Source organism: Pristiophorus japonicus, chromosome 2 (genome assembly GCF_044704955.1).
Source record: "Pristiophorus japonicus isolate sPriJap1 chromosome 2, sPriJap1.hap1, whole genome shotgun sequence".
NCBI lineage: Eukaryota > Metazoa > Chordata > Chondrichthyes > Pristiophoridae > Pristiophorus > Pristiophorus japonicus.
The window spans coordinates 369,686,325-369,713,105 of NC_091978.1; the positions used below are offsets into that span (position 1 = coordinate 369,686,325).

Here is a 26,781-nt window from a genome sequence, read left to right on the forward strand (position 1 = left end):
ATGAATGGAGATTTGTGCAAGATCTGAGAGCTATTAATAAGATAGTAGTCCTCATCACCCCTGTGGTACCGGACACCAACATTATACTATCTGCTATACCACCAACAGCAACTGTCTTTACTGTGATAGACCTGTGTTCAGCTTTTTTCTCCATCCCGTTAAATCAAGAAAGTCAGTATCTGTTTGCTTTCACCCACAAGAAGCAGCAGTACACATGGACCAGATTGCCCCAAGGATACACCGAAAGCCCCGCAGTATATGCAGCAGCCGTAAAAAGGGACCTTGAAGACTATTCATTATCAGACCAGTCTATGCTGTTGCAGTATGCGGACGATTTGCTTGTGGCTTCTAGCCACGGATACAGGTGCATGCAAGACTCCCTGAAACTGTTACAGCACCTATGTGAAAGAGGGCACCGAGTGTCGTTACCAAAGTTACAATTTTGTCAGACTCAAGTCCAGTACCTGGGTTTTCACATATCTCAAGGGCAGAGGCAGCTAGGACCAGAAAGAATTCAGACAATTCAAAGACATACCAAAGACAAAGAAGGATATCTTGTCATTTTTGGGGATGGTTGGGTACTGTAGACAATGGATCCCCGATTATCGAGAATGGGATGCGGTCCTAAGATCAGCTGTCCTAAATGATGCCCCACCCAAGGTGGAGTGGACCCCAGAGAGAGAGGAGGCATTTAAACAGTTAAAGAAAGCCATTACTAATGCTCCGGCGTTGGGACTTCCAAATTATGGTAAACCTTTTCAGATGTATGTGAACGAGAAAGAAGGATTCGCAACCGCAGTACTAACCCAAGAACATGGTGGGGGAAATAGACCAGTTGTTTATTTTTCGGTTTTGCTGCCTCCAGTAGTAAGGGGAATGCCAGCATGTCTACGTGTTGTAGCTGCTACTGCGGTCATGGTGGAGAAGTCGGTACCTATTGTTTTGGATTATCCATGTACTGTCATTACAGCCCATGCTGTGTTATTACTTTTGAATTTAGCTGCCACACAACACTTTACAGCGTCAAGAAGAACAGGTTATGAAGTATTATTGCTGTCACACCCTAACTATACCTTTCGACATGCACCAGTAGTGAACCCAGCCACCTTTCTTCCTACTAAAGAAGTAGAGGATCCAGACCAGCATGATTGTCTGTTAATGGTGGAAATAGCCACCTTACCAAGACCAGATTTGCTCACAGAGCCCATGGACAATCCTGATCTTATTCTCTATACGGATGGATCATCGTACAGGCCGTCGGATGACTTGCTATTGACAGGCTATGCTATTGTAAATCCCCACGAAACTGTTGAAGCATTCGCCCTGCCTCCTGGAACCTCGGCTCAGGCTGCTGAATTGTTTACCCTCACTAGAGCATGTATAATAGCTAAAGATCAAACTGCTAATATCTATACTGATTCTAGATATGCATTTGGTGTAGTCCATGATTTTGGACAACTGTGGAAAAGCAGAGGCTTTATCACCTCTGGTGGAAAGCATATTAAGCACTCTCAACTGGTGCTTAATCTATTAGATGCCATTCAGTTGCCAAGTAAGGTAGCCGTTATCAAATGTGCAGCTCACACAACCGGTGAAGATGAAGTATCAGTAGGAAATAGGAGGGCTGACGAGGCAGCCAAACAGGCCGCTTCGGCACAGGCAGACTGCCTTCAAGCAGTCTCAGTTTCCCCTCCACAGGTACTTGACATCCAACAACTTAAAACAGCCCAACAAGTTACTATGCAAGAAAGAAGAACTTGGGAAAACCAGGGTTGTTTTCTCAGAAACGACATCTGGTGTCACCCTGATGGGCGAACTGTTTGCCGTAGATCTCTATTTTTTCCCCTGTCTCGCCTAGCACACGGTCAGGCTCACATGGGCAAAGGAGGGATGATACATGCTATTAATGCACAGTGGTATGCACCAGGAATAACAGTGGTAATTGAGAAAGTTGCTAGAACATGCCAAATTTGTCAACAAAATAACAGAGGTAAAACACCTGCTGAATATGATCATCTACCCCAGCCAAGTATGCCCTTTGAGAATTTGCAAATTGATTTTGTCCACATGCCTCCAGTATCAGGTCTTAAGTACCTATTAGTCATAGTAGATATGTTCACAAGGTGGGTAGAAGCGTACGCCACTAGGAGAGACGATGCCCGAATAGTAGTAAAAATTCTATTTAAAGAAATAGTACCAAGATATGGGATACCTATGGGAATCAACAGTGACAGGGGAACACACTTCACCGGAAAAATAGTGCAAAATCTTGCAGAAGCGTTAGGTTTCCAGTGGAAGTTACATATACCATATCAGCCACAGTCCTCGGGAATGGTAGAAAGAGTAAATGGGATAATAAAATCTACCCTTACCAAGGTATGTCAGGAGACTGGACTAAAGTGGCCAGATGCCTTACCATTGGTATTGTATACAATGAGAAACCAGAAAAACCGAAACACTGGTTTGACACCACATGAAGTCTTGTTGGGAAGACCAATGCCTACTGGCGTAAAACCACCACTGGCAGCTGAAAAAATAGCATTAATTTGGAATGATGAAAAATCACCAAAGTATGCTCAGGCCATGTGTGAAATAGCAAGGAGTCTGCATGAACAAATAAAGCAGACACAGGTGCCCCCGTCGGAAGGAAATATGCACCCTTTTAGGCCTGGAGACCAAGTGTTGGTAAAAACATTAAACAAAGAATCCTTTTCTCCTAGGTGGAAAGGACCATATCAGATAATTCTCACAACACGAACCGCGCTGAAGTTGGAAAAGCATCCAAATTGGGTGCATGCAACCCGTTGTAAATATTATTTTCCCGACGAAATACAGCCAAAAGAAAAGGCATTGAACCAAGACGTACTACGATTGCCTGACGAAGGAAAAGGCCATCTTCTCGCTGAAGAACTGTACCTGCTCTTGTACTAAATTAAATATTTGGACTTGAAAGTACTGCCCAAAAGTTCAGGAATGGATGTCAGAGCTCATTTGTGTGCCAGTTTGGGCCTTTATTATTTGGGTCACTGTTACTATCGTGTGGACGTGTTGTTATTGTAACGACTTAATTCAAGAGTGGTATAGAAACAAACAAGAAAGGGAAGATGGGAAGGGACTCTTGGAAAAATGGACGTTAGGTATACTGATCATTTTAGCGACAGGGAACTCCCGGCAGGAGGAAGAGGTCCTAAAAGAAGGAAGAGTATGGAAGGAAAATATGGTATGGGAAAAAAGTAATAGTGCAAGGCAGCAAGGCAATTTTATATGCCCAGTAGGCCAAAGTTGTAAAGTAGGGAATTTTACAGCACGATGTGAAGCATGTGGAATGAAGGAAGAAAGAGGGGAATTCCAGTTTATATTGGGGAAAGGGTATCAGTTGTTCATAGAATACCAGGCCGATGTGTGGATGAAGTGTACCCGGAGCACAGGGAAAAACAAGAGATGGGGGTACATAGGAGGGCCGGACGAGAGAAAAGACTTCCTCCATTATTCATTTACAAGTATGGTAGATGGGCAGCGGATGTTGTGCATGAATAACACCCCGGTGAATGGAGGAGACCCATTCGTGGTAAAATGGTCAGTAAAAGAATCCGGCCACCCAGAAGACCGGGACCCGGGACATCTAAAAAGGATACTGACCACTTGCATCCCAGTGGTAAGATCCCCAGGTGTATTAAATCTAACAATACGAATTAAATATCCCTCAAAGAAGATGGTTGCCACACAACCAGTGTTAAGGTATCTTTTGAAAAAGAAAGACCCCAAAGAAAGAAACGAGATGTATTAGAGACTGTGTTAGGTGGAGTGGGAGCAGGAATAGGAGCATTGAACTCCATGGATATCGAGACCCTACAAAATAAAATCCAGGCCGTCGGGGGACTGGTAGGGGAAGATATAAAGATCAGAAATGCCTGGGATGAAGGATTACAGCAATTCAGATATCAGGTTACGTCATAAATGAAATGACCTGGGAACAGAATGAAGGGATAGAGAAGGAAATAGAGAACCTAATGAAAGAACAACAGGGAGTAAACAAGTACACCCATTGCCTGTTTAAAGAAATGATCAGACAGCTATTAAGAGCCGAGTTAGAAAGGAAAATATTATCCTTCCATGCTAACACATGGGAAAGGTTGCTGGAAATTAACAAAAGGGATAAGCTTCTTAATTTAACCATTAACCCTCAAAAAAGATATACCAGTTGTAATTCAAAAGGATGTAACGTTACTATGGAGATAGTAAGTAAGATACAAAAAGAAATTTGGTGTCAGTTCCAAGTAATGCCCCAGCTGTTTGGACAGAACTTCTGGTACCCAGAATTTAAAGGAGATTGGGTCGATGAGAAGAATATGACACATCACCAGAGGGGATGTGCTAGGTGGCCATTCAGAATGGTATGTCCCCATCAGACCGCCATATACGAACTATGCTCACTGCAGCACTCCATTGGAGTATGTAAATTGGAATTAAAGCTAACAAATGACACTGATATTACGGAAATAGGACAGAATGAGATCTGTGTGACAGGAAATAAACCTGTCTATCTGGATGGAATTTTGTATAAACCCCCCATTAATAAATGCATGAGAAGAGTCTACACCCTGTATGACCCTGAAGAAAAAAGAACTTATACCTTTGGGCAGTGGCAAAATGTAGAAAAATATTTGTCAATGCACAAGATTGAACCCTTATCCCCTGTAATTAATCTGACCAGACTGCACAATTTGATACGGAATGACAAGAAAATTGAGGAAGCTCTGTCAAAGCAAGGCAGAGACATCCACCAATTTAGAGTCGAAATGAGTTACAAGAAGGGGCAGCTAGTGAGAATCGCAGACGAAGTCACCTCTTTGACAGTACACCACTGGTGGGATGTGTTTACCGGATGGTCCCCAAAAGCTACAGCAGTACTGAAGCTTGCTATACATCCCATAGTAATCGTAGGTGTGGTTATGCTTGTATTATTAATAATCCTTTGCGGAATGTGGATAAAATTAAAAAATGGAATTAGTCAAGTAATAGGCCTGATCTCCGAAATAAAAAGGAAAAGTGTGTGCATGAAAGGAACTGTGCCCAATCCTATTATTATTTTTTAAGTGCCCTGTTGCCACGTCCTTAATAATATTCTAGCATTTTCCTCATACTGATGTCAGGCTAACTGGTCTGTAGTTGCCCGTTTTCTCTCTCCCTCCTTTCTTAAATAGCAGGGTTACATTAGCTACCTTCCAATCTGTGGGAACCATTCTAGAATCTAGAATTTAGTTGTATCTACTGCATAAATACAGGAACTTCACGCCGTTCAATGATGAGCCAGACAGCGGGATGCCGATTTTGCAAAGCTAACGACATTTAAAATGATTTAAATTTAAATACTACAGGTGTCGAGGAAATATTTAGCTTAAATTAACTCGGGCGGAGACTTTCAGAATTGCACTTCGAGAGAATTTTATTTTTAAAAAGCGAGATATCTCGGAGAGCCTGCTTGGACCGTACCAAGGCAGAAGACTCTGCTCTACAAGCAAATTGTCCCTATCTTTATACAGAAATAGAATACAGAAAGAGTAAAGGAATCTTATTCATTAGTTCCGTGAGTACAAAGGTCGTCTCTGGAGGCACACACTCTATCTGTCCTTGTATAATTTCTCCCTGTTCACAGTCTGATAAGCAGAATATCAGGAGACTCCCTTTTAATACCAGATAGTCATTTAATTACATTTCTAAGTTTCAAGGCTAAAAAGTGTGGGTGTTGTTCTAGTCCTATTATTTCTTCAAATATAGCAAAAACAGAATTTAACCCTTCCCTTTACCATAAGCCATAGATTCATAGATTCTTTCTTCCACAATTCCCTCCTTGTTGATCTTTTTTTTTAATTTTTAGATCAACACAATTTCCTATATTCTCTTCTTGCTGAAAAAGGGGTTCATACCCTTCAGAAGAGGGTCGCATTTTGAGATATTCGTCTTCATCAACCTTTTCCTCTAAGCGACTTAAGGATTTATGAAAGGGAAATCATGTTTGACAAATCTGTTGGAGTTTTTTTGAGGTTGTAACTAGCAGAATTGATAAGGGGGAATGAGTGGACATGGTGTATTTGGATTTTCAGAAGGCATTCGATAAGGTGCCACACAAGAGGTTATTGAACAAAATTAGGAATCATGGGATTGGGGGTAATATACTAGCATGGATTGAGGATTGGTTAACGGACAGAAAACAGAGAGTAGGAATAAAGCATTTTTGGATTGGCAGCCTGTAACTAGTGGGGTACTGCAAGGATCAGTGCTTGGGCCCCAGCTATTCACAATCTATATCTATGATTTGGATGAGGGGACCAAATGTAATATATCCAAGTTTGCTGATGATACAAAACTAGGTGGGAATGTAAGTTGTGATACAAAGAGACTTCAAGGGGATATGGACAGGCTAAATGAGTGGGCAAGAACATGGCAAATAGAATATAATATGGAGAAATGTGAAGTTATCCACTTTGGTAAGAAAATAGAAAAGCAGAGTATTTTTTAAATGGTGAGAGATTGGGAAATGTTGATGTTCAGAGAGACCTGAATGTCCTTGTTTACGAAGCGCTTAAAGTTAACATGCAGGTACAGCAAGCAATTAAGAAAGCAAATAGTATGTTGATCTTTATTGCAAGAGGATTTGAGTATAAGAGTAAAGACGTCTTACTGCAATTATATAAGGCCCTGGTGAGACCGCACCTGGAGTATTGTATACAGTTTTGGTCTCCTTACCTAAGGAAGGATATACTTGCCATTGAGGGAGTGCAACAAAGGTTCACCTTTCACCCCACCAGCCTCCACGTTCAACGGATCATCCTGCGCCATTTCCACCACCTCCAGCGTGATCCCACCACCAATCACATCTTCCCCTCCCCTCCCCTCTCCGCATTCTGAAGGGAACGCGACCCCCTGGTCCGTTCCGCAATCACCCCCAGCACCCCCTCCCCTTCCCACGGCACCCTCACGTGCAAGCGCAGGAGATGCAACACCTGCCCTTTTACCCCCTCCCTTCCCACTATCCAGGGCCCCAAACTCACCTTCCAGGTGAAACAGCGATTTACTTGTTCTTCTTTCAATTTAGTATACTGTATTCGCTGCTCACGATGTGGTCCCCTCTACATTTGGGAGACCAAGCGTAGATTGGGTGACCACTTTGCGGAACACCTCCGTTCAGTCCGTAAGTGTGACCCTGAGCTTCCGGTCGCCTGTCACTTTAATTCTCCATTCTACTCCCACTCTGATCTCTCCGTCCTCGGCCTCCTACACTGTTCCAATGAAGCTCAACGCAAGCTCGAGGAACAGCATCTCATCTTTCGTTTAGGCACTTTACAGCCTTCTGGACTCAACATTGAGTTCAACAATTTCAGACCATAACCTCTGGCCATCTTTGGCTCCCTTCCCCCCCCCCCCCCCCCCACCACACAATGTTATGGTTTTTTTCTTTTTTTTCCTCTTTGTCTCCAATGGCAGTAGGTCATTATTCCGCCATTCACACCCTATCCAGATTAACCTTTTTCGAACTTCTGCCATTACCATTTCAATCCGGCCCATCATTCCTTTTGTCTCTCTAATCTCTTCTGTCTTCCACCCTATCCCAGATCTTCCCTTTTGTTCTTTCCTCCCCTCCCCCTTCTTAAGAATGTGTTCTTTTCGAACATTCGCCGGTTCTGGCGAAGGGTCATCGACCTGAAACGTTAACTCTGTTTTGCTCTCCACAGATGCTTCCTAACCCGTTGAGATTTTCAGCATTTTCTGTTTTTATTTCAGATTACAGCATCCGCAATATTTTGCTTTTGTTCACCAGACTGATTCCTGGGATGGGGGGATTGTCCTATGAGGAGAGATTGAGTAGACTAGGCCTATATTCTCGCGAGTTTAGAAGAATGAGGTGATTTCATTGAAACACACAAAATTCTTACAGGGCTTGACAGGGTAACTGCAGGGAAGATGTTTCCTTTGGCTGAGGAGTCTAGAACCAGGGGTCACAGTCTCAGGATAAGGGGCCAGCCATTTAGGACTGAGATGAGGAGAAATTTCTTCATTTAGAGTGATGAATCTTTGGAATGTTCTACCCCAGAGGGCTGTGGTTGCTCAGTCATTGAGTCCATTCAAGACAGAGATAGATAATTTTTTGGATATTAAAGGAATCAAGGGATATGGGGATAATGCAGGAAAGTGCAGTTGAGGTAGAAGATCAGCCATGGTCTCATTAAGTGACTGAGCAGGCTCGAGGGACCAAATGGCCTACTCCTGCTCCTAATTCTTATGTTCTTATGTTTTTAAACTTGCCACGGAAAGTTACCTTGTCCCTTTCAGTCTAAGTACCCTTTTAATGACGTGAACTGTTAATTACTGCAAAACAACCTCTCTGCCACTGGGAATTAACTAGTACAAGTGTGGGGTCTCATTCCTTTAAGTTTCAATTGTTTAAAACACGATTTCCCTTTCATAAAACTATGTTGACTCTGTCTAATCATGTTATGATTATCTAAATGCCCCGATACCACTTCTTTAACAATGAATTCCAGCATTTTCCCAATGACTGATGTCAGGCTAACCGGCCTGTAGTTCCCCATTTTCTTTCTCCCTCCTTTTTTGAATGGTGGTGTTATATTTGCTACCTTCCAATCCGCTGGGACCATTCGAGAATCTAGAGAATTTTGAAAGATAAAAACCAACGCATGCACTATCTCTGCAGCCACCTCTTTTAGAACCCTAGGATGTAGGCCGACAGGTCCAGGGGATGTGTCTACTTTTAGTCCCATTAGATTCTCTAGTACTTTTTTCTCTACTTATATTAATTACTTTAAGTTCCTCACCCTCATTAGACCCTTGGTTCCCCACCATTTTAGATATGCTTTTTTCGTCATTTACTGTGAAGACAGATACAAAGTATTTGTTTAACGTTTCTGCCATTTCCTTGTTCCCCATAATAATTTCTCCTGCCTCAGTCTCTAAGGGACCAATGTTTACTTTTGCTACTCCTACTTTTTACATACATATAAAAGTTCTTACAATCCGTTTTTATATTTCTCTCTGTTTATTTTTTCCCTTTTTAATCAATTTTTTGGTCACCCATTGCTGGTTTCTGAAACTCTCCCAATCCTCAGGCTTACCACTATTCTTCACAATATTACAAGGTTCTGCTTTCAATCTAATGCTATCCTTAACTTCTTTCGTTAGCTACAGTTGGACCACTTTTCCTGTGGAGTTTTTGTTTCTCAATGGAATGTACTTTTGTTGAGAATTATGAAATATTTCTTTAATGCTAGCCACTGCTTATCTACTGCCATACCTTTTAATCCATCTTTCCAATCTACTTTAGCCAACTCACTATTCATACCTATGTAATTGGCTTTATTTAAGTTTAAGTCCATGGAGGGATTTGAAAACAAAGATTAACATTTTAAAATTGAGGCGTTGCTGAACCGGGAGCCAATGTAGGTCAGCAGAAGAGGTGTCAGAGGGAGTATGGAAAGACAAATATAGCGGGCTCAATTTACACAGCCAGTGTGTAATAAATAGGACAGCAAGTTGGATGGAGCAAAATTTGAGTAGATGGGAATTTCCAATCAAAGAAAACAGATCAGCTGATGGGCAACCAAGTCATTGGAAGCTTTCAGATGTGAACATTCTGTCAAGGAGGCAATTTCTCAATTTAAAACTAATGCTGACTGAGGAAACTTTTCATGATACCAGAACTAAGAGGTTATAACTATCAGGAAAGACTGAGCAGCTGGAGCTTTTTTCTCGAGAAAGAGAGAAGACTGTGGGGTGACCTGATAGGGCAGACGGAGAAACTTTGGGCCCAAGTTTCGAGCCGCGCCTAGAACGGCGCAGTCCCGACCTGGACGCCCGTTTTTCGCGCCACAAAGTGCGCCTAAAAAAAACCTCCGTATGTGCGCTACATTGGTCACGCAAGTGCAGTAGCTCCAGGCGCCCGAAACTGTGTGGGAGGGGCCCGAAGCCCCTAGCCCTGGCCCAATGGCCTCACTGGGGTTGCGTGAATAAGGCTCCTCCCACGGCCAGCTCCTGCTTCCTCCCGACCCGACTCGACTCCCCCCCCCCCGCCCCCGGACCGGACCCGACACCCGCTCCCCCCCCCACCCGGCCCCTGGACCCGACACCCGCTTCCCCCCCCCCCCCGCCCCCGGACCGGACCCGACACCCGCTCCCCCCCCACCCGGCCCCTGGACCCGACACCCGCTTCCCCCCCCCCCCCCCGCCCCCGGACCGGACCCGACACCCGCTTCCCCCCCCCCCCGGCCCCTGGACCCGACACCCGCTTCCCCCCCCCCCCCCGCCCCCGGACCGGATCCGACACCCGCTCCCCCCCCTCCGCCTCCAGACTGGATCCGACCTGACCTCCCTCTCCCTCCCTCCCCCCGACCCGAACGAACCGATCTCCCTCCCACCACCCCCCCGACCCGACCCAACGCCACCTACCTGTAAATTTGGTGCTGGGGACGGGCCCTGCCCGAAGTCTCGGGCCCGGCCCGTTCAGCCTCCCTCCCCCTTCTCCCCCACCCACCCCCCCCAATCTCCTTCCCCCCTCCCCCCCCACCCCCCCCCAATCTCCTTCCCCCCTCCCCCCCCACCCCCCCCCCAATCTCCTCTCCCCCCACCAATCTCCTTCCTCTACCCCCCCTCCCCTCGCTGTCAGAAACACAGACACTGACAGACAGAGAATGAGAGACACACAGACAGACAGAGAGATAGAGACACTGACAGAGACACACTGAGGGGGGCATCCCAGCACGCTGTTGGAGGGCTCCCGGTGCTGCAGTCGGTAAGTAAAAAATGTTTTATTTATTGATTTAAAAAAAAATTATTTCTTATTAATTTTTTTTGATTGATTTATTGGTTGATTTATTGATGTATTTATCATTTATTATTGATGATGGCTTTTTATTTGTAAAACTGAAGTGTTTAATGTTTGTAAACTTCCCTTTAAACCCCCTCCCCACCATTCCCTACGCCTGATTTATAACCTACGCCTGATTTTCTAAAGTGTAGACAAGGTTTTTTTGAGCGTACAAAAATCTTCACTTACTCCATTCTAAGTTAGTTTGGAGTAAGTTTTCACTCACGAAACTTTGAAATCAGGCGTAAGTGGCCGGACACGCCCCATTTTGAAAAGAAAATTCTGTTCCAAAGTGAAACTGTTCTACCTGACTAGAACTGGAGCAAACTAAATGTGGAGAATTCCGATTTCTAAGATACTCCGTTCTACACCAGTTGCTCCTAAAAATCAGGAGCAAATCATGTGGAAACTTGGGGCCATAGAAATATAGAAAATAGGTGCAGGAGTAGGTCATTCGGCCCTTCGAGCCTGCACCACCATTCAATATGATCATGGCTGATCACTCCCTCAGTACCCCTTTCCTGCTTTCTCTCAATACCCCTTGATCCCCTTAGCCGTAAGGGCCATATCTAACTCCCTCTTGAATATATCCAAGGAACTGGCATCAACAACTCTGCGGCAAGGAATTCCACAGGTTAACAACTCTGAGTGAAGAAGTTTCTCCTCATCTCAGTCCTAAATGGCCTACCCCTTATCCTAAAACTATGTCCCCTGGTTCTGAACTTCCCTAACATCAGGAACATTCTTCCCGCATCTAACCTGTCCAGTCCCGTCAGAATCTTATATGTTTCTATGAGATCCCCTCTCATCCTTCTAAACTCCAGTGAATAAAGGCCCAGTTGATCCAGTCTCTCCTCATATGACAGTCCAGCCATCCCTGGAATCAGTCTGGTGAACATTCGCTGCACTCCCTCAATAGCAAGAACGTCCTTCCTCAAATTAGGAGACCAAAACCGAATATTCCAGGTGAGGCCTCACGAAGGCCCTGTCCAACTGCAGTAAGACCTCCCTGCTCCTATACTCAAATCCTCTAGCTATGAAGGCCAACACACCATTTGCCTTCTTTACCGCCTGCTATATCTGCATGCCAACTTTCAATGACTGATGAACCATGACACCCAGGTCTTGTTGCACCTCCCCTTTTCCTAATCTGCTGCCATTCAGATAATATTCTGCCTTCGTGTTTCTGCCCCCAGAATGGATAACCTCACATTTATCCACATTATACTGCATCTGCCATGCATTTGCCCACTCACAACCTATCCAAGTCACCCTGCAGCCTCTTAGCGTCCTCCTCACAGCTTACACCGCCACCCAGTTTCGTGTCATCTGCAAACTTGGAGATATTACACTCAATTCCTTCATCTAAATCGTTAATGTATATTGTAAAGAGCTGGGGTCCCAGCACTGAGCCCTGCGGCACTCCACTAATCACTGCCTGCCATTCTGAAAAGGACCCGTTTATCCCGACTCTTTGCTTCCTGTCTGCCAACCCGTTCTCTATCCATGTCAGTACATTACCCCCAATACCATGCGCTTTGATTTTGCACACCAATCTCGTGTGCGGGACCTTGTCAAAAGCCTTTTGAAAGTCCAAATACACCACATCCACTCATTCTCCCTTGACAACTCTGCTAGTTACATCCTCAAAAAATTCCAGAAGATTCATCAAGCATGATTTCCCTTTCATAAATCCATGCTGACTTGGACCGATCCGGTCACTGCTTTCCAAATACGCTGCTATTTCATCCTTAATGATTGATTCCAACATTTTCTCCACTACTGATGTCAGGCTAACTGGTCTATAATTACCCGTTTTCTCACCCTCCTTTTTTAAAAAGTGGTGTTACATTAGCTACCCTCCAGTCCATAGGAACTGCTCCAGAGTCAATAGACTGTTGGAAAATGATCACCAATGCATCCACTATTTCTAGGGCCACTTCCTTAAGAACTCTGGGATGCAGACTATCAGGCCCCGGGGATTTATCGGCCTTCAATCCCATCAATTTCCCTAACACAATTTTCCGTCTAATAAGGGTGCCCTTCAGTTCCTCCTTGTCACTAGACCCGCTGTCCCCTAGTACATTCGGAAGGTTATTTGTGTCTTCCCTCGTGAAGACAGAACCGAATTATTTGTTCAATTGGTCTGCCATTTCTTTGTTCTCCATTATAAATTCACCTGAATCCGACTGCAAGGGACCTACATTTGTCTTCACTAATCTTTTTCTCTTCACATATTTATAGAAGCTTTTGCAGTCAGTTTTTATGTTCCCTGCAAGCTTCCTCTCGTACTCTATTTTCCCCCTCTTAATTAAACCCTTAGTCCTCCTCTGTTGAATTCTAAATTTCTCCCAGTCCTCAGGTTTGTTGCTTTTTCTAGCCAATTTATATGCCTCTTCCTTGGTTTTAACACGATCCTTAATTTCCCTTGTTAGCCACGGTTGAGTCACCTTCCCCGTTTTATTTTTCTCCAGACAGGGATGTACAATTGCTGAAGTTCATCCATGTGATCTTTAAATGTTTGCCATTGTTTATCCACCATTAACCCTTTAAGTATCCTCTGCCAGTCTATTCTATCCAATTTACGCCTCATATCGTCAAAGTTACCTTTCCTTAAGTTCAGGACCCTAGTTTCCGAATTAACTGTGTCACTCTCCATCTCTATAAAGAATTCTACCATATTATGGTCACTCTTCCCCAAAAGGCCTTGCACAACAAGATTGCTAATTAGTCCCTTCGCATTACACATCACCCAGTCTAGGATGGCCAGCTCTCTAGTTGGTTCCTCGACATATTGGTCTAGAAAACCATCCCTAATACACTCCAGGAAATCCTCCTCCACCGCATTGCTACCAGTTTGGTTAGCCCAATCAATATGTAGATTAAAGTCATTCATGATAACTGCTGTACCTTTATTGCACACATCCCTTATTTCTTGTTTGATGCTGTCCCCAAACTCACTACTACTGTTTGGTGGTCTGTACACAACTCCCACTAGCGTTTTCTGACCTATGGTATTCCGCAGCTCCACCCATACCGATTCTACATCATCCAAGCTAATGTCCTTCCTTACTATTGCATTAATTTCCTCTTTAACCAGCAACACCACCCCGCCTCCTTTTCCTCTCTGCCTATCCTTCCTAAATGTTGAATTCCCAGCCTTGGTCACCCTGGAGCCATGTCTCCGTGATGCCAATTACATCATATCTGTTAACTGCGATCTGCGCAGTTAATTCGTCCACCTTATTCCGAATACTCCTCGCATTGAGGCACAGAGCCTTCAGGCTTGTCTTTTTAACACACTTTGCCCCTTTGGAATTTTGTTGCAATATGGCCCTTTTTGTTTTTTGCCTTGGGTTTCTCTGCCCTCCACTTTTACTATTCTCCTTTCTATCTTTTGCTTCTGCCTCCATTTTATTTCCCTCTGTCTCCCTGCATAGGTTCCCATCCCCTTGCCATGTTAGTTTAACTCCTCCCCAACAGCACTAGCAAACACTCCCCCGCCCCCCCACCCCACGACATCGGTTCCGGTCCTGCCCAGGTGCAGACCATCCGGTTTGTACTGGTCCCACCTCCCCGGAATTTGAATCCCTCCCTTTTGCACCATTCCTCAAAAATATTTCCATTTGTGGGGGAGACCAGAACTAGGGGCCATCAATATAAGACAGTCACTAATAAATCCAATAGTGAATTCAGGAGAAACTTCTTTACCCAGAGAGCAGTGAGAAAGTGGAACTCGCTACCACGGAGTGGTTGAATCGAATAGCAGAGATGCATTTAAGGGGAAGCTGAATAAACACATGAGAGGGAAAGGAATATGCTGATAGGGTGAGATGAAGAGGGTAGGAGGAGGCTAGTGTGGAGCATAAACACCGACATGGACCAGTTGGGCCAATTGGCCTCTTTCTGTGCTGTAGACGCGATGTAAAGTGTCTTGTTTTTCTATCGGGTAAATAGCTATCAGAGTCATTCTGTTATGAAAACACCAAATGGGAATCTCCGTGGTTAGATAACACAGAAATGACAAACCATGCCTGCTGCATGTAGAAATAATAGGATTTTAACATGAGCCATCAATCTTCCCTGATAAAATACCAAATGCGAACACTAACTCCTGGACTATGGGTGGATAGGATACTTCATGTCCTAATTCAACATAGAGTTGAGCTATTTTTTCCACCCAACTGCTCAGAGAAGTATTCAACTGAGTGAGGGAGCAAAGGCTGAAAGATGAAATGCTTCGGTGCACTTTGGCACACCATGATCAGCAATTACTAAACCCTTGGCTGTCTGGAATCTTCAGAACTCAGAAGCTTGGACTACTACTCATGGAAATGAAAGAGGACACAAAAAATCCCGCCTTTGCCCCCTGAAAACAAGACTTTCAAGTTTAAAAGGAAGTGAACCTTTGAATGACAGGGCAGTTGAACACAACTCATTCAATATGGGGCCTTACAGGCTTAATCATTATTGAACAAAACAAGCACCTGGAGGTTATGTGTGAACTCAAGTGAAACAAAAGTCAGTATGACAAACATAGCTTCTAAAATGTGGGTGTCACATCAATGCTACCTCATAATGTTTCCGGTCCTTGTGCACACTTGAAACTGGAGTGGCTCACCATTCTGGGTTCTTAAAGCTTATTAGAGAGGGGATTTGGGAGGTGCAGTTCATTAATAGTAGCCAACATGGTTGACTGTTAACTACCCTCTGAAGTGGCCCAAGCAAGCCTCTCAGTTGTCTTAAAGTGTCACAACAGCCATTCAAGAAGAGCGCTCACCATCTTCTTCGGGTAACTGGGAATAGGCAATAAATGCCAACCTTACCAGTGATGCCCTCATCACAAGAATTCATTAAAAACAATTAATCTCAAATCCATGCTTGGAAATGGACAATTTATACATTTTCTGATGGGATAAAAGGTTCCTCTCTTTGCCAGCTGTAAGAGACCCAATAAAGGTGAGTTTGAGTAGTTCATACCGCTGTAGTAAAGGGTTTTCTGAAAGTGGGGACAAGACATATTCTGGGGTAGATCTTTGAAGGTTTCAAAAGGAAAGGCAGCATTCAAGTGTTAATCAGCAGAGGGGTGGTTATTATGATCAATCGGCCAATATTCTTTATTTAAGCCCCGTCATATGTACCTAGATCACGGTCTACAGCTTTTTGTGAGTTCACGGCAGTCGAGTCTCCGTTGATGATGTCAAGGAAAAAGTCAGCAGGGTTGTTAAATGGCTCGCAACTGTATCCTATTTAATATATCAAAAGGAAAAGTCAATAAACAAGGGCAAATGCTTAACAAAGAATATTAGAACATTACTGGCAGTTTGGGTTGTCTCAATCCAGATCCTAACGGGCCTGGAACCCGTCAATTTGTCCACCAATTTGTGGCAATTCACAGCCCACAGGGTATCTCTTCCTCACCGCTGATTGGTGGTGTCATATATTCAACTATCATTGTATAAGCTGACCTAAGTTGTACACCTTGAGAACATTGACCACAAGGGGTGAACTTGTGGGAGATACTCCTAACCTGGACTTTCAGGTATAAAAGGGGAAGCTCCACCCACCTTCATCACTTGAGGTCTTGGTAATAAAGGCAACTGGTCACAGAGTGACCTTCTCTCAAGTATGGGCCTCGTGTGCATCTATACTGTATAGTAAGGACTTATCATTGGCGACGAGAAACTGGGATTTAAACCACACGAGCATGGCCACTAGCAGCACAGAAGAGAGGTACTGTGTTGGTGATGATTGGGACGACTTTATTGAGAGACTACAGCAAAGTTTTGTCATTAAGAAATGGTTGGGACAGGATTCGGCCGACAAACGCAGGGCTCACCTCCTGACGGTTTGTGGATCCAGAACGTACTCCCTGATGAAGGACCTTCTAGCGCCAGAGAAGCCAGCAGACAAGACGTTCGAAGAGCTCAGTAAGTTGATCGGTGAACACCTGAAACCGGCAAGCAGCATGTACATGGCAAGACACCGGTTTTATACGCACCGGCGGCAAGAAGGGCAAAGCGTTCCAGACTTCGTGGCAGATCTCCGGCAACTGGCGAGCCGATGTAAGTTCCCAGATGCTGCAAGACTTTTTTTTATTGAGGGCATCGGGCACACTAGGGTTTTCAGGAAACTAATTGAGACCAAAGAATTGACCTTGGAAATGGTGGCTCTGATAGCCCAAACATTTATCTCAGGGGAGGAAGAGACCAGAATGATGTATGACAAAAATCTTGGCTCAAATGCGGCAAACGATCAGGGAGTCAACATTGTTAACGGGGCACACAGTTCTCTAGGCAGGCAAGGGCAATCAGACATGCCCCAGCATGTAGTCGAACCCAAAGGGGGAATTCAACAGAGACAATGGCTAGCTGAAGGGTGATTTATGCCATCGCAATGGACAATGCGGCCAGTAATGGGGCATCAACACCGGTTAATGGTGCGCTTAAGGACAGTTACAGAGACAGTCAGAGACGATCGACTGGTAATGAACCTTTTGTTTCCAACAACGGAACCTCCAGCTCATGCTGGAGGTGTGGAGGCAAACACCCAGCCAGAGCTTGCAGGTATCAGCAATATACCTGCAGAAACTGCAATGTCAGCGGTCACTTGGATTGTATGTGCAGGAAGCCTGCAGCCAGATTGATGTACGAGGAGGACGGGCCCGATGTAAGCCCTATGAGGCCAAATTAATACTGGGGGAAATCACTGGAAGCTGAAGTTCAGTGAGTTCATGTGGAGCACATATACAGTTCATATACCAGGACGCCACCGATAATGATGAAAGTGCTCCTCAATAGCATTCCAGTATTAATGGGGCTAGACACGGGGGCCAGCCAGTCCCTGATGAGTATCAAACAGTTCGAAAGGTTGTGGGTGTCCAAGACCAGGAGGCCAAAATTATTGCCGATTGACGCACAGCTACGTCCATTTAGAAAGGAGGTCATTCCGGTGCTAGGCAGCGCCACGGTAGTTGTGACCCACAAAGATTCGGAGAACAGGTTGCCACTCTGGATTGTCCCAGGGGACGGTCATGCACTGCTGGAGAGGAGTTGGCTTGCTGTCATGAACTGGAAATGGGGCGATGTCAATGCAATTTCTTCTGTGGAGCGAGCATCAGGCTCACAGGTCCTGGACAAATTTGACTCATTATTTCAACCCGGCATCTGCACTTTCATGGGGGCCAAGGTAGTGATTCACATAAACCCGGACGCCAGACCAGTACACCACAAGGCCAGAGCGGTGTCGTACATGATGTGAGAAAAGATAGAATGTGAATTGGACCGCCTGCTGAGGGAAGGCATCATCTCGCCAGTCGAATTCAGTGACTGGGCGAGCCCGATTGTGCCGGTGCTCAAGGCTGATGGGTCAGTCAGGATATGTGGCGATTACAAGGCCACCATCAATCGGGTGTCACTCCAAGACCAGTACCCGCGACCGAGAGCGGAGGACCTCTTTGCGACGCTATCCGGTGGCAAACTTTATTCAAAATTGGGCCTGACCTCAGCTTACATGACCCAGGAGCTGGCGAGTGAGTCGAAGAAGCTGACCACCATCACAACACACAAGGGGTTGTTTGAGTATAACAGATGTCCGTTCGGGATTCGTTCGGCCGCCGTGATCTTTCAGCGAAATATGGAAAGCCTCCTCAAGTCGATTCCAAGGACGGTGGTTTTTCAAGATGACATCCTCATCACGAGTCGCGATACTGAAGAACACCTCCACAACCTGGAGGAGGTGCTACGCAGACTGGACCGGGTAGGGCTACGACTGAAAAAGGCGAAGTGCGTCTTCTTAGCTCCAGAGGTAGAATTCCTGGGGAGGAGGGTAGCAGCAGATGGGATCAGACCTACTGCGTCCAAAGCTGAAGCGATCCAGAGAGCACCCAGACCCCGTAACACGACGGAGCTGCGTTCGTTCCTGAGGCTCCTGAACTATTTTGGTAACTTTCTTCCCAAATTGAGCACGGTGTTAGAGCCGCTACACCTGCTCCTGCGCAAAGGTTGCGATTGGGTCTGGGGGGGGACAGCCAGGAAAAGGCTTTTGATAGAGCACGCAATTTGTTATGCTCCAACACATTGTTAACGTTATATTACCCGTGTAAGAAACTTGTTTTAACATGCGATGCGTCGTCCTATGGGGTCGGGTGTGTGTTGCAGCATGTGAATGCCAATTGTCAGTTACAGCCAGTAGCTTATGCCTCCAGAAGTCTGTCCCGGGCAGAAAGGGGCTACAGGATGGTAGAAAAGGAAGCGCTAGCATGTGTATATGCAGTAAAAAAAATGCACCAGTACCTGTTTGGCAGGAAATTTGAGCTGGACACAGATCACAAACCCCTAACGTCCCTTTTGACCAACAAGGCCATAAATGCGAATGCATCGGCCCGTATACAGAGGTAGGCACTCAAGTTAGTCGCCTAGGACTACACAATTCAACACAGACCGGGCACTGAAAACTGCGCTGATGCACTCAGCAGGCTCCCACTAGCCACCACTGAGGGGGCAAAGGAGCATGATGCTGAGATGGTCATTGATGTTGAAGCTTTCGAAAGTGAAGGCTCACCTGTGACAACCCGTCAGATTAAAGTCTGGACAAATAAAGACCCGCTACTGTCTTTAGTTAAGAAATGTATCCTGAATGGGGACTGGGCAGCCATGTACAGGACATGCCCGGAGGAATTTAAACCGTTTCATAGGCGCAAGGATGAACTCTCGATTCAGGCCGATTGCCTACTGTGGGGAAACCGAGTAGTCATGCCCCAGAGGGGCAGAGAGGTATTTATCAGAGAACTTCACAATGAGCATCCAGGCATTGTCATGATGAAGGCAATTGCCAGATCACACGTTTGGTGGCCAGGGATAGATGCAGACCTGGAACTTTGTGTTCGCAGGTGCAACACGTGTGCTCAGCTGGGCAACGCGTCCAGGGAAGCCCCCCCTTAGCCCCCGGTCCTGGCCCGCCAAGCCATGGTCACGCATCCATGTGGACGACGCAGGTCCTTTCATGGGAAAAATGTTTTTTGTTGTAGTCGACGCCTACTCCAAATGGATTGAGTGTGCCATTTTAAATTCAAGCACATCCTCTGCCATGGTAGAAAGTCTACGGGCAATGTTCGCCACCCATGGTCTACCGGATGTCTTGGTCAGCGACAGTGGCCCGTGCTTCACAAACACTGAATTCCAGAACTTCATGGCAGGCAATGGAATCAACCATGTCAGAACGGCACCGTTCAAGCCGGCCTCAAACGGCCAGGCGGAGCGAGCAGTGCAGATAATCAAACAGGGGATGCTCAGAATCCAAGGGAGTTCCCTACAAAGCCGCTTATAACGCCTCCTGTTGGCCAATAGATCCCGACCACACTCGCTCACAGGGGTTCCACCCGCAGAGCTCCTAATGAAAAGGACCCTCAAAACCAGGTTATCCCTTATACACCCTACTATGAAAGAAATTGTTGAAAGCAGGCGTCAGTCACAATGTGACTACCATGACAGGGATGCGAGGGTGCGATGTATTGATATCAATGACCCGGTCTTTGTCCTTAATTATGCTGCAGGGCCCAAATGGTTTGCAGGCACTGTGATTGCCAAAGAGGGGAATAGGGTTTTGGTAGTTAAACTTACCAATGGACAAATCTGCTGCAAACACGTGGATCAAACTAAAAGGAGGTTCAGCAACCCCATAGAAGAAGCAGAGGAAGAACACGATGTTGAGTTTACTCCACCACAGGTGACCGAACACCAGAACCAAGTGGAGGAGAGCCCAGACACTGTGGACAGTCCGGACAGGCCTGAGGCACCGTAAACAGCAGACACTCAGGCCAGCGCCCAACAACCGGAGCCCCAACTCAGGCGCTCTACAAGGGAGCGTAAACCACCAGAGAGACTTAACCTGTGATCCCAATAAGACTTTGTGGGGGGGGGGGGGGGGGGAGAGGTGGTGATGTCATGTATTCAACTATCATTGTAACCCATGTATAAGCTGACCTAAGTTGTACACCTTGAGAACATTGACCACAGGGGGGTGAACTTGTGGGAGACACTCCTAATTTAGACTTTCAGGTATAAAAGGGGAAGCTCCACCTACCTTCATCACTTGAGGTCTTGGTAATAAAGGTAACTGGTCACAGAGTGACCTTCTCTCAAGTATGGGCCTCGTGTGCATTTATACTGTATAGTAAGGACTTATCAGGTGGGTTATTTCGATGCTAATAAGGAGGTGAGAATTAAATTCCCCACCACCCCATTGTTTTCCCAGCAAATTCTGAGCCGTTACATTTGTACAATCAATAAACTGGTAGAATACAGCTGAACTTTAGAACAAGACTGAACTGGAGTGAGATGTTGTAACTTTGGCAAACAGATCTTCCAAGTACTTTACTACACCAAGCACTTCTGCCCTTGCAAACTAGAATCTCAGCAATAAAGCCATTGGCTTTGTTTATAAACACTCACCGATTGCCGCGAAATAATCCAGTGCCTCCATGGCTGGACCATGGAAAACCAGTCTGCCGCCGGCCAGAAGTGTCAAGCTGTCAAACAGTTTAAAGATAGAATACCTGGGCTGGTGGATTGAGAAGATAATTGTTTTACCCTTTCTTGACATCCTGTGGGAAAAAATATCAAAAGTAAAATAACAAATTTTCATTCTACAAAATAAAAGTCTTAAGTTATCGGGCAATATTTGCTACATGGGAAATGCTACACTAATTGAGGGTGGTTTAATGTTAAAGCAGCTATCCCAGGTATTGACTTGTAAGTTCACAACAACTTGCATTTATATAGCGCCTCTAGTGTAGTAAAACATCCCAAGGAGCTCGACAGGTTGCATTATCAACCTACATTTGACACTGAGCTGCACAAGGAGATATTAGGACAGGTGACACAAAGCTTGGTCAAAGAGATATGTTTTAAGGAGTGTCTTAAAGCAGGAGAGAGAGGTGGAGAGGTTTAGGGAAGGAATTCCAAAGATTAGGCCGCAGGCAGCTGAAGGCACGACGAAAAACGGGGATGCTCAAGAGGAGGAGTGCCGAGATCTCTGAGTATTGTATGGCTGGAGGAGTTTAGAGAGATAGGAATGGGCGAGGTATTAGATTGTTCATCCATGTACAATTAAATACTTTATGGCCCAACTGGGTCGGGTAACACACAACACTGTCCCTTTAAGAGTTTAGTGACATGCTGGAGGCATTCTGATCATCTACTCCTTCCTATTCTCTGCCTCCCTTGTGTACGAGGCCCTTGTGTGGATTCACCCTGGTTCTTTGCAGGAGAAATTAGAGATATTTAAACACACAAATGCCAATAGGGAATTCAGGAGAAACTTCTTTTACACAGAGAATGGTAAGAAAGTGGAACTCGCTACCACATGGAGTACTGGAGAGAAATAGTCATAGGGAAAATGCTAGAATCTATTATTAAGGATAAAAACTTAGAAACATAGAAAATAGGTGCAGGAGCAGGCCATTTTAGCCTGCACCGCCATTCATTATGATCATGGCTGATCATTCAACCTCAGTACCCCACCTCAGCCTTCTCTCCATACTCCCTGATCCCTTTAGCCGTAAGGGCCACATCTAACTCCCTTTTGAATATGTCCAACAAACTGGACTCAACAACTTTCTGTGGCAGAGAATTCCACAGGTTCACAACTCTCTGGGTGAAAAAGTTTCTCCTCATCTCAGTCCTATCAGGAGATAAGATGCTCACCACAGAATACCCAGCCTCTTTCCTGCTCTTGTAGCTACAGTATTTATGTGGCTGGTCCAGTTACGTTTCTGGTTAATGGTGACCCCACGATGTTGATGGTGGGGGATTCGCTGATGGTAATGCTGTTTAATGTCAAGGGGTGGTGGTTAGACTCTCTTGTTGGAGATGATCATTGCCTGGCACTTGTGTGTCGCGAATGTTACTTGCCACTTCTCAGCCGAATCCTGAATGTTGTCCAGGTTTTTCTGCATGCAGGCATAGACTGCTTCATTATCTGAGGAGTTGCAAATAGTACTGAACACTGTACAATCATCAGCGAACTTCCCCAATTCTGACCTTATGATGGAGGAAAGGTCATTGAGGAAGCAGCTGAAGATGGTTGGGCCTAGGACATTGCCGAGGAACTCCTGCAGCAATACGCTGGATGATTGACCTCCAACAACCACAACAATTTTCCTTTGTGCTATATATGACTTCAGCCAGTGGCAAGTATTCCCCCTGATTCCCACTGACTTCAGTTTTACGAGGGCTCCTTGATGCCATACTTGGTCAAATGCTATCTTGATGTCAATGGTAGTCACTCTCACCTGACCTCTGGAATTCAGCTCTTGTCCATGTTTGGACCAAGGCTGTAATGAAGTCTGGAGCCGAGTGGTCCTATCGAAACATAGAAAATAGGTGCAGGAGTAGGCCATTCGAGCCTGCAGCACCATTCAATAAGATCATGGCTGATCAGTCCCTCAGTACCCCTTTCCTGCTTTTTCTCCATACCCCTTGATCCCCTTAGCCGTAAGAGCCATATCTAACTCCCTCTTAAATATATCCAATGAACTGGCATCAACAACTCTCTGTGGTCGGGAATTCCACAGGTTAACAACTCTGAGTGAAAAAGTTTCTCCTCATCTCAGTCCTAAATGGCCTACCCCTTATCCTAAGGCTATGTCCCCTGGTTCTGGACTTTCCCAACATCAGGAACATTCTTCCCGCATCTAACCTGTCCAGTCCCGTCAGAATCTTATACGTGTCTATGAGATCCCCTCTCATCCTTCTAAATTCCAATGAATAAAGGCCCAGTTGATCCAGTTTCTCCTCATAGGACAGTCCAGCCATTCCTGAAATCAGTCTGGTGAACATTCACTGCACTCCCTCAATAGCAAGAACATCCTTCCTCAGATTAGGAGACCAAAACTGAACACAATATTCCAGGTGAGGCCTCACCAAGGCCCTGTATAACTGCAGTAAGACCTCCCTGCTCCTATACTCATATCCCCTAGCTATGAAGGCCAACATACCATTTGCCTTCTTTACCACCTGCTGTACCTGCATGCCCACTTTGTGACTGATGAACCATGACACCCAGGTCTCGTTGCACTTCCCCTTTTCCGAATCTGCCGCCATTCAGATAATATTCTGCCTTTGTGTTTTTGCCCCCAAAATGGATAACCTCACATTTATCCACATTATACTGCATCTGCCATGCACTTGCCCACTCACCTAACCTATCCAAGTCACCCTGCAGCCTCTTGGCATCCTCCTTGCAGCTCACACCGTCATCCAGTTTAGTGTCATCCGCAAACTTGGAGATATTACACTCAATTCCTTCATCCAAATCGTTAATGTATATTGTAAAGAGCTGGGGTCCCAGCACTGAGCCCTGCGGCACTCCACTAGTCACTGCCCGCCATTCTGAAAAGGACCCGTTTATCCCGACTCTCTGCTTCCTGTCTGCCAACCAGTTCTCTATCCATGTCAGTACATTACCCCCAACCATGCGCTTTGATTTTGCACCAATCTCCTGTGCGGGACCTTGTCAAAAGCCTTTTAAAAGTCCAAATACGCCACATCCACTGGTTCTCCCTTGTCCACTCTACTAGTTACATCCTCAAAAAATTCCAGAAGATTTGTCAACCATGATTTCCCTTTCATAAATCCATGCAGACTTGGTCCGATCTTGTCACTGCTTTCCAAATGCGTTGCTATTTCATCCTTAATAATTGATTCCAACATTTTCCCCACTACTGATGTCAGGCTAACCGATCTATAATTCCCTGTTTTCTCTCTCCCTCCTTTTTTTAAAAAAAAAAGTGGTGTTACATTAGCTACCCTCCAGTCCATAGGAACTGATCCAGAGTCGATAGACTGTTGGAAAATAATCACCAATACATCTACTATTTCTAGGGCCACTTCCTTAAGTACTCTGGGATGCAGACTATCAGGCCCCGGGGATTTATCGGCCTTCAATTCCATCAATTTCCCCAACACAATTTCCCGCCTAATAAGGATATCCTTCAGTTCCTCCTTCTCACTAGACCCACTGTCCTCTAGTACATTCGGAAGGTTATTTGTGTATTCCTTCATGCAGACAGAACCGAAGTATTGGTTCAATTGGTCTGCCATTTCTTTGTTCCCCATTATAAATTCACCTCAATCCGACAGCAAGGGACCCACATTTTCTTCACTAATCTTTTTCTCTTCGCATATTTATAGAAGCTTTTGCAGTCAGTTTTCATGTTCCCTGCTAACTTCCTCTCGTACTCTATTTTCCCCCTCTTAATTAAACCTTTAGTCCTCCTCTGTTGAATTCTAAATTTCTCCCAGTCCTCAGATTTGTTGCTTTTTTAAGTCAATTTAATATGCCTCTTCCTTGGCTTTAACACTATCCTTAATTTCCCTTGTTAGCCATGGTTGAGCCACCTTCCCCGTTTTATTTTAACTCCAGACAGGGATGTACAATTGCTGAAGTTCTTCCATGTGATCTTTAAATGTTTGCCATTGCTTATCCACCGTCAACCGTTTAAGTATCCTTTGCCAGTCTATTCTATCCAATTCACGCCTCAAACCATTGAAGTTACCTTTCCTTAAGTTCAGGACCCTAGTTTCCGAATTAACTTTGTCACTCTCCATCTTAATAAAGAATTCTACCATATTATGGTCACTCTTCCCGAAGGGGCCTCGCAAAACAAGATTGCTAATTAGTCCCTTCTCATTACACATCACCCAGTCTAGGATGGCCAGCTCTCTGGTTGGTTCCTCGACATATTGGTCTAGAAAACCATCCCTAATACACTCCAGGAAATCCTCCTCCACCGCATTGCTACCAGTTTGGTTAGCCCAATCAATATGTAGATTAAAGTCGCCCATGATTACTGCTGTACCTTTATTGCACACCTCCCTTATTTCTTGTTTGATGCTATCCCCAACCTCACTACTACTATTTGGTAGCCTGTACACAACTCCCACTAGCGTTTTCTGCCTTTTGGTATTCCGTAGCTCCACCCATACCGATTCCACCTCATGCAAGCTAATGTGGTAACAGGGCACCCCGAACTGCAAGAGGACACGACTGGAGGTCAGGAGTATAAGAACTGAAGCATGCCACAATAACTTCCAGTGCGAGCCACCCCAAGTGTGCGACGGCTTCGAGGTGCACGACTGGGTGACGTCATCAAATCCCAGGTTGCCGTTTGGAGCATGGGCAGCAGAGGAGCAGGAAGATCGGGGCGGATGAGCGGCGAGAGATCGAGGCAGAAAGCCGGTGGATAATTGGAACGGAGGAGTGGTGAGGGATCGTGGCTCAGAGTCGGCGAGCGATCGTGGCAGAAGTGCGGCGAATGTTTTGTGGCAGTGGAGCAGCGAGAGATCGTAGTGGAGGAGCGGTAAATGGGGGTACGGGGCCCAGAAGAGCCGAGGGCCCAGGGGCAGCACGGGCCCAGCGCACACTGCGATGTGTGCGCGCACTAGGTCTGTGCAGCAGAGCAGGTCTCCAGTCGTCCTGGTTTACCCTCCTCACTGGATAAAAGCCTAAGCTCCGTCAAGCACTAGTGGTGGATGATGTGCAACGGTCACCACACGTTAAAAAAAAATCTACGCACAAGCATCTTCTACCCCTGGAGTTCAGGACTGGAATATCAGGTCCTTCATTCAAACATCTGCAAACTTTTGGTATGAAAGCAAGTCATCCTCATTTGAAACCCCGCCTATGATGATGAACAGGCACTTGGAAAATAATAATAGGATTGGGCAGAGTCAACACAGATTTATGAAAGGGAATTCATGTTTGACAAATCTGTTGGAGTTTTTTGAGGTTGTAACTGGCAGAATAGATAAGGGGGAACCAGTGAATATAGTGTATTTGGATTTTCAGAAGACACTTGATAAAGTGCCACACAAGAGTTTATTGAACAAAATTATGGCATA

The 26,781-nt window shown here is 45.4% G+C and overlaps 1 protein-coding gene across 1 annotated transcript in view; it reads right to left on the reverse strand.

Annotated features, from left to right (window-relative positions):
• The window catches only part of abcg2a (ATP-binding cassette, sub-family G (WHITE), member 2a), a 116,073-nt gene that overhangs the window by 44,182 nt on the left and 45,110 nt on the right, over positions 1-26,781 (reverse strand). The window contains exons 8-9 of the mRNA XM_070872997.1: positions 21,331-21,482; positions 16,021-16,125 (exon numbers count right to left, since the gene is read on the reverse strand). Coding sequence (XP_070729098.1) covers positions 16,021-16,125; positions 21,331-21,482 — 257 coding nt within the window. The remainder of the gene's footprint in view (positions 1-16,020; positions 16,126-21,330; positions 21,483-26,781) is intronic.